The sequence below is a fragment of the Thunnus thynnus genome, chromosome 13 (assembly GCF_963924715.1).
Source record: "Thunnus thynnus chromosome 13, fThuThy2.1, whole genome shotgun sequence".
In the NCBI taxonomy this organism is placed as follows: Eukaryota; Metazoa; Chordata; class Actinopteri; order Scombriformes; family Scombridae; genus Thunnus; species Thunnus thynnus.
The window spans coordinates 25,266,981-25,287,550 of NC_089529.1; the positions used below are offsets into that span (position 1 = coordinate 25,266,981).

Consider the following 20,570-nt stretch of genomic DNA (forward strand, 5'->3'; position numbering starts at 1 on the left):
TCCGGTGGTCACCAAACATCGTCGGAGAAATATTAATTTTTTTAGGTGAAACAGCTTTAATTAGTATTTTTAACGATTTCAATCTGCGTGTACGTTTGTTTTTGGAGAGGAGGAGACCTCTGCGGATAATTCGGCTCCCGGGAGAAACCGGCTGAATGTCTGGATCTAAAGTTATAAGAGAAATAAACCGAACAAGTGTTAGCAGCAGCTCGGCTAACAGCCCGTACCGGACGTCCGGTGGTCGCCGTACATCGTCGGAGAAACACTGATTTTTTTAGGTGAAACAGCTTTATTCAGTGTGTTTACCTGTAATCTCCGGGTCCGTTTGTTCTGGAGAGGAGGAGACCTCTGCCGGTAAAAACATCCTGAATGATGAACACTGGAGTAATCCTATCCCGGTGAAGCTGGTTATTTAACGACGAAGACAACAACTCCCATGATCCCTTGCTACTTCATACCGTCATCACACTCCGTCTTTTGTTATTGTTTTGATTGAGACCCCTAGCAGCTGAAATTACATATTGTGCGTTTAATACTTTTATCTGGCTATATCAGCCTGAGAAAAATTATGGGTACATTTTGTAATTTCATCCAGAGGAAGTGGCCTCACATCACATATTTAAAGATATTAAAAAGTTAAAAGTACAGAAACTAATTAACTACTTGAGAAACATCTTTAATAATAACCACTCATTGTTTATTTAAACTTGAGGATCTCATTATGTTTGCATGCAATTGCAATTTCTGTTAAATTAATTATTTTAGTCTTACCAAATCAATAAGTGAAGTGGAGGGGACAGCTGTAGTCAAAGCGCCTCTATGCATTCTCCAATAAACTACATTCATCTTCCAGTCATTACTACTGCTATGAAGAATCACCAGGACCTGAGGACTGTGTCTCAAAGCTAGATTATATTGTTAGCCAGTTAGCTTTGTTCACACACACATTTTTTCACACATCACACTGCTACCGAGAAGCACTCCACATAAATATTTAGAGAAACATTTCAATATAATAACCATCTGCCACCTTTGGACCATGAAAAGCTTTGGACCATTTTACCATGAGAAGCAACAGTCTTGAATTCATAAGTGGCAAAGGTTTAGCTGGATAACATCATAATAGTTTTGTGGCACAGGCCCCTGATATATACTTTTTTGGCTAAAATACATATTTGCTAACATTTCAAATAGCAAATCCAACACATAGAACCCCAAAATCTCATGAAATATTGAAATGAATGTGACACAATTAATCACCAGCAATGACTTAAGGGTAATTTCATAACCTCACACAATTATCAGGTGTCCAGTTGTATTAACAATGTAATGGTGACACTGCTGTGGTCTTTGTTTTCTTCATCAGTCCCCTTCATCCCTTTTTGTTTCCTGGCTTACTTCACTTTTTCCTTCTTTACCTCTTCATTTCATCCCTTATATGCTCATGCCTGGTGTCATGTTACCTTACATAGATATGATCTTATGAGATATAGGCAGTGAAGTATAAAGATGTAAAATTTGGAAAGCTATGGGTGGGGTTTGATAGCATTTTATCGAATTAGAATCCAGTATCGAACCAAATCAAATAATGTGTGGTGATTAAAGTGAATTGAATTAAGTTGACTTTGCGACAGTCTGCTTCAAATGAGAAGGTGCTACCTACAGGGTGTGTTTTCTATTGCTCTTTGCTAATAAAAAAAAAAAGACTGAGGAGAGATAAAAGGTTTGATTAAGAGATTCATTAGCGTCTGAGTTTAATGAATCTGGGTATTTTGCTGACCGCAAATTACATCCTAAAGAGAAAAGTAAGAAAGAAAGGTGTCTGATTGGTACTGTGTATCAGTAGATACCCTGAGTTTAGGTGTTGGAGGTGTTATTGAGGGTGAAAATGTTGTAGACGTGCTTTCTTAAATGCTTCGAATAAAAGACTTCTATGGAAATGTTGGATTTACTGGATATTTTGCTGCCAGTGTGATAAAGTACTCTACCTTGTCTTTAAAGGATAATTCTGGTTTGTTAGAACCTTATTTTCAAAGTTTTGGGCCATTGTACTCAACAAGTTACGGTCAAACAATCAGATAAGATTTTATTGTATTTTGTATTTTATTGTATTGCCTGTATTTCAGTGATTATCTTGGTGAAAACAAATGTCATCATTACCAATTAAAATGATGGTCAAGACTACAAAAATACAACTGTTATAATGAACCAGAATCTTCTTTTAATTCACTGGATTCTCAGTTGAATTTCACCATATTTAGCAATATCACAATTATAAGATTACTGGTATTGTGATAAAAATCCATATGTGTAGTTTTAACAATGAGATCCATTTATCTGCTCATATAGCAGGAAACATTGTCCTTAAAGGTATCTTGTGGAGTTTTTGAACACTAGTAATGAGGGTCCCTATTTGGATTGCATGTTGGGCACATAAACAAGCATGACAGCAGGAGACACAGACAGGGAACAAGAAGACTGCTAGTTAGCAAACATGGATGTGAACAATGCAGGATAACAAACCTTTTTTAAAAAATGGCTTTACAAATGTTTGTTTTTCTGGCATTTTCGCCTTCATTAGACAGTTGATGGTGAAGAGGCAGACAGGAAACAAGGGGAGAAGGGTTGATATGACATGCAACAAAGGTCCCGGCCACAATCAAACCAAGGCCACCAGGGCGCTCCTTGCGAATTTTTGATGAGGAAGGAAATGCTCTCAACAGGTCTGTGAGGCCTCAAGGATACACACAATGCATTTTGATGAGGAAAACTGAATGTACTTGTAAAAGAGAACTCCACTCCCTACAAGGATCTTTGGATTCATACCCTGGATTTTTGTACTCTGTCTTTTTGTGCTTGTGGCTGGTTGTGTGCTTGGTTCTGTGTTTGTACGTGTGGCTGATGATTCATCTCACAAGCTGATGGATGGTGTTGAGGAGAACTATGAAGCTGGTTGAAAGGTTCTCAGTAGCCGGGTAAATGATTAGGCTGTGCTCAGCCACAATATTCACATTACTTCAATGTCTGCAGGACCGGGCAGAGATCGATACTCTATTACTCTTCCACCTGAGCCAATCCCTGTACGAGAGGCCACCACAGGGAGCCCTCGCCGCCACTCAGACTCCACCAATCAATGCTGTTGCGGACAGAAAAAAAAAAAACGTGATTAGAGATCTTAACTCTGACACTGGTCAGACAGAGTTCCACGAAACAACATCCAAACATTGCTTCACACAGACTTGCACGTACAGATGCACATTTCAGACAGGAAGCACCTCACTGCTGGTCATTGTAAGGGGAGAGCGGTGCTGGTAGAGACCGCAGGCCTCCAGGGAGCACTGCAGTGCCTTCTGCTTCTGATTAAAAGTTGGCTTTTGCAGCAATCAGCTTTGCAGCATCAGCATATTACTGACCTTGGTTGTGTCCTATGTGTGTGTGTGTGTATGTGCGTTTGTCTCCCACACTTGAACATACACCATAGTGTGTATATGCTGTGATCTGCATTTGTGGACAGGCTGGATATTTATGATTAAAGCAGGATGGTGAGAGACCCCAGCATAATCCAGCCCACGTTGTAGAGGTCGACAGGCTATCACAGGGCTAACAAAAATACAATATGGGTAATGTCTTAAGTCTCCAATTCACTTAACCTGCAGGTCTTTGGAGCGTGGGAGGAAACAAGAACTCTCTCAGAAAACACAATATGCAGACTCCAGATGGTCGACAGCTTCAGTGGGTTTGTAACCACTGAGCCACTGTGCTGCTTTGACAGTAATCTTTACATCTCCATATGGTAAAATCCTCCCAATTTCCCAAAATGTTGTCACCTATACACAAAAATTATAATCTAATTACCTGACCTATAATGAATATGAATACCTCAAAGGACCCTAAAGACAGAAATGAATATAATACTGTGTCCCTGTGTTAATGTTATATACCAAATATATGTCAAAATATCAAATATCATTAACAATAATGTATTCAATCAAATATAATTTTGGGTCACATTCAGTTACATTTGTCAGTGTTTATGGATGATTGTTAGCTAACTGCTAACGTGCTCAGGTTATTCTCCTTTTGGTATTTTAAGCTGTTACTAAACAGCTTTAGGTGCATTATCACCACTCTCTGGACTTGAGTAGAGCTGATCTTGAGTTGCTTGCAAACCAAGACTGATGTAATCAAATTTGTCGTGTTCTGGCTAATGGAGACCGTATATGTGGCTAAACAAAAGTGTATTATATCACGTCTGGATTTAATCCTGATATGAGATACTTGAAATGACAAGTATAAAAGTGGCCTAAGCTGTAAAAACAACTCCCTCAAATTGACTCTGACTCTCCAGTTTTTAATAAAATGCCAGTTTCCGTCCCATTATGTAGAGCCGCTGTGTGTGTGTGTGTGTTACATGCTCACATATACACCATCTCTCTCTCTTTCTTTCTCCCTCTTTTACTTTTCTAACCCTAGTTGAGTGCTGCAAGTGTGTAAAGATAAAGAGCTGTTAAGTGGTGCTGTGCTTTGTGCTGTCTGAGTAATGGCTGAGGTGCCCATCGACCCGCCAGTCCCATAAAGCAGAGAGTAGAAAACAGACAGACTGTTCACACCCAGACCGCTGCCTGCAGAGCTCTGCAGGCTGTAGTCAACATTAAGTTGCTCTATATTTTATATACTGCGCTGGTGTTAACCTTATATTAAAATCAAATAGTGGCCAGTCACTGAAATGATGGATATGATGCAGTTTGTTTGATTTAATTTAATATTTATTGTAGAATCAATAGGTCAAGATGTTACATTAACCTCAGATGGTATAGTATGCAAGTATGGATGGATGTTTCACTAGTATTATTGAGAGTTGAGGTGTCCCATGAAGCTTCTCCAATCGGACTGACTCTCAAGCTTCTAGGGCTGCAAGTAATGATTATTTTCATTATCAATTAACCTGTCGATTATTAATTATTTGGTCCATAAAATGTCTGAAAATGGTAAAAATGTCAATCACTGTTTCCCAAAGCCCAAGATGACATCCTCAAATGTCTTGTTCTGTCCCGACTAGGGATGGGCAATATATCGATATTATACTGAATCGTGATATGAAACTAGATATCGTCTTAGATTTTCAATATTGTAATATCATGATATGGCAGAAGTGTTTTCCTGGTTTTAAAGTCTACATTACTGTAAAGTGATGTAATTTTCTGAACCTACCGGACTGTTGAAGCTGTTCTATGATTTGCCTTTACCCACTTTATTATATCTTTCAGTATATTCACATTACTGATGACTATTTATCAAAAATCTCATTGTGTAAATATTTTGTGAAAGCACCAATAGTCATCCCTGCAATACTGTTGCAGTATCAATATCGAGGCATTTGGTCAAAAATATTGTGATATTTGGTTTTGTACATATCGCTCGGCCCTAGTCCCGACCAACAGTCCACAACCCAAAGATATCCAGTTTATGAATATCTTTAAATCATAGTGGACTAAAGAAACCAGGAAATATTCACATTTGAGAAGCTGGAATCAGAGAATTTGGAAATGGTCTTCTTAAAATTACTCAAAATGATAAATTGAGTATTGAAATAGTTAATTTAATAGTGTGCATCTAATTGATTAATCAACCAATCGTTGCAGCTCTATACTCTTCTACTTATTATTATTTTATACAGAACTTTAATAAAGTTTAAATCTGAATTCTCTGCACATTTTTTATGCAAGGAAATATAAACTATAATGATCCTGCAGCTGTTGAGCACATTTTCAGCGGTTAAGTGGCATTTGAGAACCAGCGTTGCTAGGAGACGAGCTTTCTGTGGCGCGCTACCGACTGTAGAACCCACAACCATTAATACAGTAGCGTAGGCAGAAATCACAGCGTGGGTGAGCACAGAGAAAATCAGGTGGACCTACAACATCCAAGACCAATCATACTTAGCCACAGTTTAATCATACAAGCCTTATACATCATTAGAGGTAATTTTACAAACACCAAAACGGACATTAAAAGCATCGCATAGCCCGGCATTGTGGCATTTCATATCCCAATAACGATACATAGCACGTTATAGCACATTTTCTGTAAATTGAATGAATAAATAGTTTCTGGTCTGTCTCCAAACGCGCGTCAAACCCGTAAACACTAAGGGTGTATTGGTGTAAACCCTTTTTGAACGCAATAGGAGGGTAAAATATTTAAATTTGCTTTTCTGGGTGCATGGTTGCATGCTGCAGGTATCTGTGCTTTGGCATAGGAGGAGTGGAGCTCGTCGTTGGAGAATCAGATGCTGCTCCATCAGCATTCAGCCCTTTTGAGATTCAAGATTCAATAATTTATTACCATTTAAATGAAACATTGACTGGAATTAGTCTTGGTGTGTGCTCGGGGTAGACAAAACAATACAATACAAACACACATCAACAGTACAATACAAATACACATCAAGAATAAACGTATCGAAAATACTCTAGCGAGGTAAATAAAACATCAGCATGAACGTAAAAAACTCTAACAGAGTAAATAAAACACAAGTTCCTGGTGCATTAAGAAACCTGCTAGGGCGCACAGTTAAATTGAGGTCATGGACTGATGATGAGGAGATAAGAGCCCTCACTGCCTTGGGATATGTGTTGTTACGGAATCGAGAAGTTTTGCTCTTAATGCTACGTAACAAAAAGTGCATTGGCTGGATGAGTGGGGTCTCTCATTATTTTCAGACTCATTCTTAGCTACCCATCTTTCCCGTCAGGGGCTGAATCAGCAGCCACGTACATGTCGTTACTTGAATTTAAGCAAACTGCTTTGTTGCGCTCTAGGAAGCAGTTACATTAAATTACAACATTCAATTTTAAGCAGCTAGCTAGCAGAAAGTAGGCTTCTCTGTGCAATGTGCGGGCTGTACACTGAGTGAAAGAGGAGGAGCTGTCCTATCAACATCATCATCATCATATGATAAACAAGAAGCAAGAAACAGAACTTGTTTTATTTTTATTGCTTGTATCGTCACATTTGAAATTGAAACATTATTCACTGACTTCTGTTCACTGGATGATCCAGAAAAAAAGGAAGCCTTCTGATTGGGTGGGCCTGAGTGCCAAGCATGGATGTGTAAAGAGAACTGGATACATGGTTGGAGACGAGGCCCCGTTCATTCCTATGAAAGTCGCTCAGTGGCGCATGAAGCCAAAAAAGCCACTTCCCGCTGTAAGAAATTACCTGGATAAAAACATACTGCGCACACTCTATGGGCCCAATGCGCCCATGGAGCGTGCTCACTGGAGACTTCCACTGGCCAAGACCACTTACTTCCAGTTTAGCCCTCCAGTTAACTTGAATGAGGGTAAAACGATTCAATCATGTGGCCGAATGGATCAAATTCTGATAGTGAAACAAGTCATTTTGCTGGAGTTGTGATGCTCAAAAAAACGTATCAGCTGATTTACAGATGTCTCTTTCACAATGTAAGTCTATGGGAAAAAGTTTTTTAGGGCCCAATAGCATCATGTGATGTTGTAATTACACAGTTTGGCCACTATGTTAAATTGGTTTCAGAGCCCAGTTCTGTTCCTGGGGGCTAGTTAGCCTAGCTTGCTAAAGTTAGCAGTGATTCCTACTACATGTTTCTTTTTATTCACAAAAGTTATTTCAATACCTGTTGAAATTATTATTATTGACAGCACTTGTACACCAGGTGCTGTGTTTTTTTTTAAACAGAAGGGGACTAGCTAGCATTAGCTGTCTCTATTTGATGGGTACAGTTGGCGATATTTCTTATCCCAGGATGGCAAAGTCATGACCCGCCCAACTCTGCCTCTGATTGGCTTACCCTGATATTCTTACCCTAACCCTAACCAATCTCACTCCTCATGCCTAAACCTAACCCAACCCAACCAACGAAGGCACCGAGTACTAGCCAATCAGAGGCAGAGTAGGGCGGGTCATGACTTCGCCATCCTGGGAATAAAAATTTGGCAAACAGTTGTAGTGACGGCAAATATTGCCAACTATTTTCAGTTGTAAGTAGCTCAAGCCTGCATGAAAAGTCACAAGATGACATCACACACCAATTTGCATATTTGTGATGTCATCAAATAACCACATACACACACATACACACACACACACACACACACACACACTGTTTCCCAGGCAAAGACACAAATGATTATTGATTTCTAAGTGAATTAATATTTTGCATTATTTTTGGCATTAAAAAAAGATTTTTTTGGCCTGGAGGGGTTCTCATTGGTCTGGCAGCCCGCTAGCATTACAGGGGAAACACTGACGTTGCTAAGTTGGCAACATTGTTGATAGCAAAGGACCAGACTGTCAAAACTCACAGCAACGGGTAATCCTTTAACCTCAGCACTATGTATGTTACTCTATGATTTGAATCACGACACAAGTAACGTACATAGAACAGCTAACAAGATCGACTTTGCAGCTATTAACTGCCTAACTTTAATTTACTTTTTATTGTTTTATATATTTTGGTGTAAATAATTCTCACTTTTTGGCATACCTCTTCTTGTTTGTAACATTTATGCTGAAGTGAAGCCATTGTGCGCAGACAAAAGAGCAGAGAGGACAGCATGTCTCTCTGTAAATGGCTATTGTCGGCCCGCAGCCCGTAGTAATCATCCCACACATTATTGCAGGAACAGGATGTCTGATGGTGTGTGTGTGTGTGTTTGCATGCATGTGGGTAGGTGTATGAGCTCAGTACACATGCGAGAGAGAAACGGCAAAAACAGCTCATTGAGCACCATGTTGTTAGCTGTAATAGAGGTCAATCTGTCCACATTGTGGCAGAAAACGGACTTCCACACCACAGGAAATGTGATTTCACAAATGCACGCAGCACTCCCACACTCGGGTAGAAGATCATGAATGTGATATGTGGGTAGATATGGACAGATGGTCTCTTTCTGATTCATGAATTTGCCTCAATAACCTACTTATGCTCATCTGTGTCTTACATCTTGTACTGTACACATCATTTGTCAACCATAAACCCTGCAAAAACATACATTTATATAATGTTTCCTTTAAAATGATTGAGGTTAACACATCTTGGCTCAAAATCAACAGCTTTAAATCCAAATAAATGTCTGTATATGCACCTTGAAACACTGACATCAGTCAAATCCTGACAGAAAAATTGCTAAACTAAACTTTAAAATGGGTGAATTCGTTATTCACTCTGTTTAACCTCAAAGCTGCGATACACCAGCTTGTGTATTTACTTACTTTGTGTGTCGTTTGGAGTGTAGGAGCTGTGTGAGGACCCTCACCTGTTTGTAGATGGCATCAGCGCACACGATCTACATCAGGGACAACTGGGTAACTGCTGGTTTGTAGCGGCGTGCTCCAGTCTGGCCTCCAGAGAGTCTCTGTGGCAAAAAGTAAGTGTGTCTTTGTTTGTGTACATGTGTGTTTGTCTGTTGTCTGCTTCCTTTTCCCTAATGCACCAACCTGACCTCAGAGAGCTAGCGCAGACAAAGTGCTACTGATCACGCATCTTTTGGTGAGATAGATAGATTTATTTGACAACAGTTCAAATACATACAAGTCTGAAGTCACCCAGTCCTGACATACGATTAAATTATTGAGGATAAAAACAGCTAAAAGCTTATTTCCATTTTGGTCGTCTAAAGGGAGAAGGAGTAAGATGGTAGATATTCAAGTCAGGCGAGACCGGTTAAAACAAATGCAACAACAGCACACAATCAAACAAACCAACAGACGAAGAAAGACAAAAACAGAATAACAAGCAAAACAAACCTATTATTAACTTATATAAATCCCACTCAGAGAACTGTCCTGCTGCCTCACATCTTACATTACTGTAAAATCTGCACATTGTATTGCGTCTGTTGCTTAGCTAATGTGCTCATATTAAGTTCTCTGCCTGTGTGAAGAAACATTAAAAACTTTTAATGCCATCATAAAGCTGATTAAAGGGTCTCTGGTGCTCAGAATACTAATTGAGAAAACGTCTAATAGACAGTTGAGACTTTGCTTTGCTTTTTGCTGTTGCAGTGTCAGCCTGCGGTTGTTTGCTTCTGGTAGAAGAAAACAACGCATCGCATGAGTAAACAGGCAGATGAACTAACACTATGTCAAAATAAAATGAAATCACTGATTCAACCGGTTCGTCAGTTAGCTTTCTCTCATCGGCGGCCATTGCTGCTGATTAAACACACTCAGTCAAAAGGCTAAAATCAAACCAATTTTTACAGACTGAACTGTTTCTATTTGAGAGATAACTGGAAAACGAGATGTTTTCCTGCACAAAAGTACGTATAATGTGTTTTGAAAAAGAAACTCAATTGTAATTATTCCATATTTAGTGTTTAAACATCCATTAGGAGCCATTATGATAAGAAGTAAACACCAGAGGATTCATTACAGCACCACAACGTCTCCCTGTTGCAGACTCCATCAGTTAGTAGAAGCCTGAGTGGTGGAGTCTAAAGTAGAGTCTCCCAGGATCGGCTGGAGGCACTGAGGCTAGATGGGTGTCCTGACTTCTGTCGGTACCGAATGTGTTTTTATTAGTTTATTTTTCACAAGGCTTATCAGCAGTTGAGTTTAATGCAATTTGAAGCCTTTTCCACACTGAACAGAACAAATATGTAAACTTTTGCATGAAGCCTGGCACCACAAATCGACTCTTGGCAGCTTCAAAACCGGTGGTGTCATATCAATAATAATAAAAAAAACAATATTATTTGAACTGTATTTATCTCTTCAGCTGGTCTGGAGTTTGGAGTGTCAGGATTATTCTGAAATGTTCTTTGGCATCCATCTTGTTAGAGGAAAGTGATTACCGAGTTTTAATGGGATTTGAAACAAGATGCCTCGGCCTGTCGTAGCAAGATGCTGGATTGTGACAGTCTGCTCAGAGAGAGTGTGCACGTATGGGCATGCTTACATGGTATCTTCCTCTCTGTTTGCTCTCTCTGTTTCACAGATTCAGAGTACAAACACATATGCACACACAATCAATCTCATCCCACAGAGCATCTCAAGTTGTCTGTTGATGATTTTATTCCAAGATTTTTTTGTTTTTGTTGTTCCTTTTTGATGCATTTGCTGTCTTAACTTAGATGCACAAGTTATTCTTGTTTGGGTGTTTTGTAGCCGCTACCAAACAACTGCAGGTGCATTATCATGACCCTCAGTCGTAGAACTTACAGATGTAGTTGTGTGCACATCCCATCCTATGTTTAAGCCAAGATTGTGTGTCTGGACACTTGATTTTACTTTTTTTGCGACACTTTTATTTTTGTTAGTACTTTCCAAAAGTACAGGTACTTTGTGGGCGGGGTTTGCAGGGATGACTGTCGCTGATTGGTCAAACACACAGCACGTCTGCTTTAATTTGTGTACTATTTCATAAAACAAAGTGGTGCTCTAGTATCGATTTAGGATGAGGGGAGGACGTTTCTCTTCATTTGTTAATGTTATAAGTAGAGTTGGGCTTTGTTGTCGGATTCCTGACTCGTTTTAAAAAAAAAAAGAGTGACAGCGAGCGAGCTGAGAGTGTGGTGGTTGAGCGAGATTTATGAAGAGGGGGAGTGAGATGAAAGCAAAGACTGAGAGAAATGAAACGTTACTTTCTGATTGTTTTATGGTGGTTACGTTCTAAAGCAGACATAAAACCATCAAACGCTCAGCTGATTTACTGTTTCAAGTCAAGTCAATCTCATTTACATAGCGCCAAATCACAACAGAAGTTATATCAGGACACTTTTCACATAGAGCAGGTCTAGACCTTACTCTTTAATTTACAGAGACGCCAACATTCCCCCCCATGAGCAAACACTCGGCGACAGCGGTAAGGAAGAACTCCCCTTTCATGGGAGGAAACCTTGAGCAAAACTGGGCTCTGGGTGGACGACCATCTGTCTTTACCAGTTGGGTTTCATTTTCCCTCCTCTGCATTTCTCCTTTTCATTCATTCATTACATCCAACTCATGCAGCAGTAAATACAAAGAACAACAGGACAAATCTGTGTTGTTTTTTTTCTTCTATGTGTGAATGCTACGTTTCATGTGCTGCTGAAATTGTTCAATTCCTCATGGGACTAATTTGTATGATCTATCTCGTTCTTCACATGCAGTGGAAACGCAAACAGGACTGCACTACAGGGACTTTTAGCTCCAGGTTTAGTTCGGGAGATTAGTTCCTCTGCGTCCAAAATACCTGGAACTTTTGGTTGAAATGGGGTTTGGTGCAGCTTGCTAGATTTTAAATGTGTAATAAAAAGCCAGATTTCAGCTTTGCAGAATCAAAGCTTAAAAGAGCATGATATCTAGTAATCAATCTACAAAAATTAGATGATTACTAGAAATCAAAAGAAAGGAGAGAAATCCACATGGAAATGCTGGTTCGATACTTAGCTATTAGTTTGTAGTTTTAATTGGACCACAACTCTGGTAAAGAGAATAAAGATCTGATGAAGTTAAATCTCTGTCTGAAGTCTGTTTGTTAGATCTAAACAATAGTCAGAGTTTGTTTTTTGAAATCAGCCTTCGTATGATGATGATGATCATCTGTTCGGTCTCCTGTTGGCCACTAGCTTCACTTCTTAGCATGCAAAACAAGTCCTGGTCCAAGTCTCACTGGAGAACACACTTTTCCCCAGTGAAACCTTGTACTAGTACTTCAAAACATTGTTATTTTGTGTCATTGTTTTTGCACATTAATCACTTGCAAAAAAAAAAACAAAAAAAAACCTAAAAAACCTGCCAGGCTTTAAAGTGATTATCATGTAGGTCAAGAGCTGTTGTAACCTCTACGTTTGCCTCTCGTAGATCCTTGTAATTACCCAAATACCCTAAATATTAACATGCAGTCACTTAATAATGGGCTGATTTACCAAAAGCCTGGTCCATTAATTTTACTCTTTATCATAAGGTGACAAAAGGACACACGCCAATGAGGACACTCAATAAGGAGCTATATTTATGTATTCAAAGCTGTAGGCAAGCTCAATTTAATTGAGAATGTGCAGCATTAGACTTTTATCAGAAAAATAGCCTCTAATGATTTGAAGGTTCAGGTGGCAAGTTAGTTACATGCTTTGTACCGACAAGAAACAAGTTTAATACCTCCTGACGTCTCAGTTATTTTTCTTTTCCCTCACACTTCATCTGACACGCATCCTCTCATTCACAGTCTCAGTCAGTGTTTTATCTCCTGTGGCAGTGCAAGGCAGTCAGGGTGAGCCTGAAACCGGAGGAAGAAGAAGAAGAGGAGGAGGAGGAGGTGGAAGAGGAGGGCTGTGAGATGAAATCCACATGCCTCCCCTCTCTTGTTTGTCAGGGTCACCATGCAAGACGGAGACAGATGAAGCAGCAGGAACCTGTTCGCCCGTTCACCGAGGGAATACTCTCACACACACACACACAAATACAAAGTGTCGTCATCTTTTATTTCATGTGGGACTCATCTCAACCCAACAGGGCTGGCAGTTTGTCAAACAGGAGGAGAGGGAGAAAAACATCAACAGAATTCAGACACTAAGAAATATGCAGATACACCTTTTTAGTTAATTTGATTTATTTAACTGTATGAATGCCCAATATCATAGGATACAAAGTTATAAATAAGTAAGTTATATTTGCATAAATGTAATGAGTTTGACTGCAAAAGGATGAAGAAAAGTGAAAGAAAACAGTGCAATCTTATTTTTAGGTTTTGTGACATTGAATGCTTTCTCCTCTACAACAGTCACACATAGAAAATATGCAGATTTAACCTAAAATTAACATTATTTCTTTAGCTAAAAGCACACAAGCACAGAACAAGCATAGAGGACGTAACAAGCGTCTGTCCAAGATATTGATGTCAAATCTTAACTGTCCACTGTGAAGGTGATGGAGCAGTCGACAGTCTCAGGGCTGCAGCCTTCCGAAAATGCAAACAGGAAGTACATCACCTTCCTTACCTTCGCCAGCTCTGCGATCCTCTCACCAAACTCGTATGCGTCAGCCTCGTTGCAATGGACAGGTGCATCGCAGGCGTCACCAGGCACCCTCCAGAAAGTCCCAACGGGCTCCAGCAGCTGACGGGTCATCAGGTTGGTGAGGTCAGGCGTCCAGAGCTGCGAGGTGGCGGTGATGGTGAGGCGACCCCTCTGGGCCAGCTGCACCGTCCAATGGGAGAATCGGAGAGACTGCTTGGAGAAGTCTAGTCGGTATACGGCCTCGTTGGGCTGCAGCAGGCGCTCACCATCCTGCCCCTTCAGGCCGCGCTGTTGCAGAGACTGAACCCGCAGGCGCATCACCTCCGTCAGCTGGATGTCTGACCGGAAGGGCAGCTCAAACTCAGTAGACATGTTTGGATGACGCACCTCACCTCAGCAGGCAAAGAGGTCAATACCAACTGTGAGGCTGGATTAGATTGGCAGCTTTGTCGAAACTAAGCTTCTTCACTTTCACTTCCTCCCTCTGAACTCGCTTTCACTCAGTCCTCTTCCTTCTACCCGGTAACTCTTACTCTCTGCTTCTTCCTGCGGGCTTGTACAGTATGTATGTATGTATGTAGCACTGGTAGCAGAGGGCGGGTCTTACAAAGACGTGCAGATGAGCAGAGATGCTTGGCAACAAGATCCAATGACATTTGCAACCACAGTGCAGGGTTTGCCCTCAGGGAACTGTACTTATTACTGTTTCTGTCATGTTTTTGTTTGGTTACAGATCCTTGACTCTAATCCTACACATGTGATATGAGGAAAATCCCAGAGTCTTGCATTAGCAACAATGAAAACATAAACACCCAAACTGTTTTGTAAGAGTAAGGTAGTCCCTTTTATGTCGGACTCTTATCAGGTGAGGGGGGAGGAGAAGGAAGTGAGGGGAAAGCCTCTTTATTTCCCTCTGTGCCAGTACTGACAGACAGCAGGGGAAGCCAAGGTGCCTTCCACTTGTGTTTCTGGTCAGTCGTCAGGTCACTTAGCTACCAGAGTTCAGTTCCTGCACAGTGACACCGGGCCCAGATGAAAGCTTAGATAGATAGATCCCTCGCTCTCTCACTATCATCAGTGCAGAGTCAGAGAGTAAGCAGTAGCCGGGTGGAGTGCAAGAGAGACTTGCTTCCCGAAGGATTACAAAATGACTCTGAGGTTTCTGTGGTGCAGTGCTTTGTTTGGTTTTGTTTGTTTTTTTTTTCCTTCTCCCTCCTCCTCTTTTTAAAGGAGCTGTTGCTGCTTCACATGGCCGGCCCTCCAGAGAGGCCAGATTACCTCCATCAGCAGAGTGTCACCTCCTGCAGAGAGGTTTGACAGGGACTGCTGTTCAGTTAGTGCACCTTGACATCTCCAAGGACACCTGCTGCAATACTGTCAGTTAATTCATATGTGGTGTCACTCATTGCATCATTTTCAGCTTTTATTGCATAGAGGTTTCCCCACTGAAATACATAACAGGTACCCTAGGTTGGGTCTTCTGATAAGGCACAGTGGGATCATGGGATAGCAACACTTTTTGCACATTTTAAAGAGCAATCACAACATGACTTAGTGCTGAAAATAGTTGTTACTGCCATTGTGGCTCTGAATGCAGAATCCTTCAAACCAACAAAGCACAGAACAGCCCATGGCAACTTGTAGTTTTGATGAGGTACTCAACAAAGAACAAATCTGCACCAATCAATATTTTTGTATTAACGATAGATTAAATCAACCACCAAACCCGACCGGCAAACCACCAACTGTGCGGAAAATAAGTTATGAATATGAGTGCTTAGGTGGAAGTACAAGGCAAACATTCAGAGATAAAACAATTAAGACTGTCTCTTACCGTTCATCTGGTGCTACAGCGGAGAAACAGCTGAATAAATGTCAGGAACAAACTTACTGAAGGCCAGCAGATGAATATCAGCTCGAACAAAGAAAACATTTCAGCGAAGTTAATCTTTCTATCGCTGCTTCTGCTTCTTCACTTCTACTCCAGGTTTACTCAGAGTGTGTATTTTTGATGGTATTGAAAATCATACCTGTGGGATTTCTAAATACCCTGCTATAACATGATACCACCCAAGCCTACTAACCACATCCCAACTCCAGCTCAGTGCTTTCACAAACATGAGATTAATGTTGATCTTCTCCTCTCACTCTCAGAACAAAAACGAATCAGCTTATTTCCCAAAATGTGGAACTATTCCTTTAAGAGTCTGGCTATGTTTGCATTACATAATGAATCCTCTTATAAATGTGTGTGTTGTGAGCGCCTTCTGAGCTTTATGTTACGTCACAATTCAAAAAGACTGGAAACCATCATAAGTGTTTAATATGTTTTTTCTTTTGATCACTGGAGGACATCACTTGAATAGAAACTTTAGGGCATTAGGGTTAGGGTCAGGGTCAGGGTTAGGGTTAGGGCCAGGGTTAGGGCCAGGGTTAGGGTCAGGTTTAGGGTTAGGGTTAGGGTTAGGGTTAGGGTCAGGGTTAGGGTTAGGGTTAGGGCCAGGGTTAGGGCCAGGGTTAGGGTTAGGGTCAGGGTTAGGGCCAGGGTTAGGGTTAAGGTTAGGGTTAGGGCCAGGGCCAGGGTTAGGGTCAGGGTTAGGGTTAGGGCCAAGGTTAGGGTTAGGGTCAGGTTTAGGGTTAGGGTCAGGGTTAGGGTTAGGGCCAGGGTTAGGGTTAGGGCCAGGGTTAAGGCCAGGGTTAGGGCCAGGGTTAGGGTTAGGGTCAGGGTTAGGGCCAGGGTTAGGGTTAAGGTTAGGGTTAGGGCCAGGGTTAGGGTCAGGGTTAGGGCCAGGGTTAGGGTTAGGGCCAGGGTTAGGGTTAGGGTCAGGTTTAGGGTTAGGGTCAGGGTTAGGGTTAGGGTTAGGGCCAGGGTTAGGGTTAGGGTCAGGGTTAGGGTTAGGGTCAGGGTTAGGGCCAGGGTTAGGGTTAAGGTTAGGGTTAGGGCCAGGGCCAGGGTTAGGGCCAGGGTTAGGGTCAGGGTTAGGGTTAGGGCCAGGGTTAGGGTTAGGGTCAGGTTTAGGGTTAGGGTCAGGGTTAGGGCCAGGGTCAGGGTTAGGGTTAGGGCCAGGGTTAGGGTTAGGGCCAGGGTTAAGGCCAGGGTTAGGGCCAGGGTTAGGGTTAGGGTCAGGGTTAGGGTTAAGGTTAGGGTTAGGGCCAGGGTTAGGGTCAGGGTTAGGGTTAGGGCCAGGGTTAGGGTTAGGGCCAGGGCCAGGGTTAGGGCCAGGGTTAGGGTTAGGGCCAGGGTTAGGGCCAGGGTTAGGGTCAGGGTTAGGGTTAGGGCCAGGGTTAGGGTTAGGGCCAGGGTTAGGGTCAGGGTTAGGGTTAGGGCCAGGGTTAGGGTTAGGGCCAGGGTTAGGGTCAGGGTTAGGGCCAGGGTTAAGGCCAGGGTTAGGGCCAGGGTTAGGGTTAGGGTCAGGGTTAAGGCCAGGGTTAGGGTCAGGGTCAGGGTTAGGGTTAGGGTTATGGTCAGTGTTAGGGTTAGGGCCAGGGTTAGGGTTAGGGCCAGGGTTAGGGTCAGGGTTAGGGTTAGGGCCAGGGTTAGGGTCAGGGTCAGGGTTAGGGTCAGGGTCAGGGTTAGGGTTAGTGCCAGGGTTAGGGCCAGGGTTAGGGTCAGGGTTAGGGTCAGGGTTAGGGTTAGGGCCAGGGTTAGGGTTAGGGCCAGGGTTAAGGCCAGGGTTAGGGCCAGGGTTAGGGTTAGGGTCAGGGTTAGGGCCAGGGTTAGGGTTAGGGTCAGGGTTAGGGTCAGGGTCAGGGTTAGGGTTATGGTCAGTGTTATGGTCAGTGTTAGGGTTAGGGCCAGGGTTAGGGTTAGGGCCAGGGTTAGGGTCAGGGTTAGGGTTAGGGCCAGGGTTAGGGTTAGGGCCAGGGTTAGGGTCAGGGTTAGGGTCAGGGTTAGGGTCAGGGTCAGGGTTAGGGTTAGGGTTAGGGCCAGGGTTAGGGTCAGGGTTAGGGTCAGGGCCAGGGTTAGGGTCAGGGTTAGGGTCAGGGTTAGGGTTAGTGCCAGGGTTAGGGCCAGGGTTAGGGTCAGGGTCAGGGTCAGGGTAAGGGTTAGGGTTAGGGTCAGGGTTAGGGTCAGGGTAAGGGTCAGGGTTAGGGTTAGGGTCAGGGTTAGGGTCAGGGTTAGGGTTAGGGTCAGGGTTAGGGTTAGGGTCAGGGTAAAGAAACTTTACAATTTCATTTAGCAGAAACTTTTATCCAAAGCAACATACATCTGAGAGTTAATACAATACAAGCAAGGATCTAGTCAGGTAACAATGTCTTTGAGTCTGCCATTTGAAAGATTTTTTTACATTTAATTATGTTTGTCATTATAAGTTACATTTATTTGGCCTTTTATTGTTCATAAGTAATATTGTATGTTTGACTGCAGAGTATGCTTTTTTACTGCTCTGTATTTTGCTGTTTTTATTTATCAGCAAAGGTTACAGCAATTTTTGATACCTGTGTGTGTTAGGAGGTCTTGTCAAACTAATAACTGCAGTTCACAAAATGGAGGCTGGGTTACAGTGGTTTCACTGGACTTCAGCAATTGCAGGCAGCCCCAAACACACACACACACACACACACACACACACACACAGTTATTACCTCTCACCCATGTCCTATTACAGCTGGATTTATGACTGAGAAAGCCAAGGTGATAAATTTGTCCGCTAATCCTGAATGCATCAGCAGACATGAGGGTACGCTGTCGCACTCTGGCAGCCTTGACATTATTTATGCTCCATGGACCAGTGGCTGTTTGCTTGGCTTACCAGCCCTCTCCTCTTCCTCCCCTGCCACCCTCCTCTTCCCACTGGGCAGGTCATTCCTGACTGGAAGGAGCAGGAGTGGGATACAGAGAAGCCAGACTCGTATGCCGGGATTTTCCACTTCCGCTTCTGGCGCTTTGGCGAGTGGGTGGATGTGGTGATTGACGACCGGCTACCAACGGTGGACAACCAGCTGGTCTACTGCCACTCCAACGACAGCAACGAGTTCTGGAGTGCTCTAGTGGAGAAGGCCTACGCCAAGTTAGTACCAACAAATATACAGATCCAGTTTCAGACAAGAAACATGGTCATTTTAAAAACTGAGTCTTGGATTTAATTATTTTCTTATTATCAATAAATCTCAAATCTCTGATATATCTTATACCTCTGTGCCTTAGACCTCCGTTGTTGTCCAAAAACTATTAAACAGCACTGTGTTACACAGAACTACTCTCCTGACACTAAAGATGTGATTGCTGTTATTAGTCTTTGGAGCTGTTGGATGTTGGAACATGGATAACAACGTAGATCTACGGCACAGAGGAATAAGATATATCAGACTTTGGATACACGCACGATACTTGTAAGTAGGATCAGCTCATTGTTGGTTTGGCTCTGCATGTGAGATTTGTTGATAATAAGAAAAATATACAAAATCATCCTATCCTTTAAAGTTGCCTAGATAAGTAGAAACTTTGAAAGACACTGTTCATAAACCAGATAAATCCCATAATTTCACGCTTAAACATTGGGGTGGGAATCTTTTGGAATCTCTTGATTCTCGGTTTAATAAAGAAAGGATGGAAGTGAACTATGTGAAAACCATTCACTTGTGTCCTCAGTCCACAGAAGTGCAATATGAAACATAACTGACAGGAAAGCTAACAGCCTCTCTCCTACACCATTGAAAGCCATCGTCATTTAAAACGCTTTACAGGCGCAGGGTTTTTGAAATAAAGCAGACTATGGACCGAGTTATTTGAAGTTTGTTGAAGTTTTGTTAAGTGCTGCTGTTTATGTTGGTCGGCTTCTTGTTTGTTAGTGTTTGGTGCTCACCTCCGCTAACATTAGTCTGTGGGTGATGGAATATAAAGTATTCACACAATACTTTACTTTCATCATGCAAAGCTAATTATCAAGTTATTAAATCCAAAATGTGCCCAAACGCTTGCCTTTTTTGAAGATGAACTCTTGTTCGCGCTGTTCACTGTTCAACATAACGTTATTAACTAACTAGATAAGAATTGCAATTAAAAAATTGTGAATCGAAAACTCTCCTACTTGAACACACTCATACAAAGTCAGCAGCATTGAAAAGTCTTTTTTCAGCATTCAGACAATAAATTACTTAATGACCATAAACAAACATAACACGACTCTCCTCCTCTCTTCCTGCAGGGTTTACGGCTGCTACGAGGCTTTGGATGGGGGAAACACGGCTGATGCACTGGTGGACTTCACGGGTGGTGTTTCAGAGCCTGTGGACCTACTGGAGGGTCAGATGGCTACAGACGAGGTGGCTCGTAACCAGCTGTTTGAACGAGTTCTCAAAGTCCACAACAGAGATGGCCTCATCAGCTGTTCCATCAGGGTAAGTGAAGAGCTGCCTGGCAGGTTCAGATACTGCAGCTTATCTGAGAGATGCTTTTTACACCATACCTGAGTGCTTTAGTTCCTTTTTTTATCTGCTTATTCACTATCTATATATAGAAAGATGTGGCACAAAAAAAAGCACTGCACATGTTAGCAGAGGTTATAAATTGTGTAGTAAGACTTCGGGAGTGTTCAGATGGAGTTTTTTTTCTCAGGTGCTTGCCTAGATTTATTCCAAACAGGT

The 20,570-nt window shown here is 42.0% G+C and overlaps 2 protein-coding genes across 3 annotated transcripts in view; one reads left to right on the forward strand and one right to left on the reverse strand.

Moving 5' to 3' along the window:
• Window positions 1-20,570, forward strand: part of capn5b (calpain 5b) — a 63,645-nt gene that overhangs the window by 24,035 nt on the left and 19,040 nt on the right. For both annotated transcript variants that reach the window (XM_067608795.1, XM_067608794.1), the window contains exons 3-5: window positions 9,279-9,410; window positions 18,786-18,994; window positions 20,132-20,324. In XM_067608795.1, the coding sequence (XP_067464896.1) occupies window positions 9,279-9,410; window positions 18,786-18,994; window positions 20,132-20,324 (534 nt within the window). The remainder of the gene's footprint in view (window positions 1-9,278; window positions 9,411-18,785; window positions 18,995-20,131; window positions 20,325-20,570) is intronic.
• Window positions 12,416-15,609, reverse strand: LOC137196026 (olfactory marker protein-like). Its single transcript, XM_067608800.1, has one exon. The coding sequence runs from the start codon at window positions 14,352-14,354 to the stop codon at window positions 13,872-13,874; it is 483 nt and encodes a 160-aa protein (XP_067464901.1). The 5' UTR covers window positions 14,355-15,609; the 3' UTR covers window positions 12,416-13,871.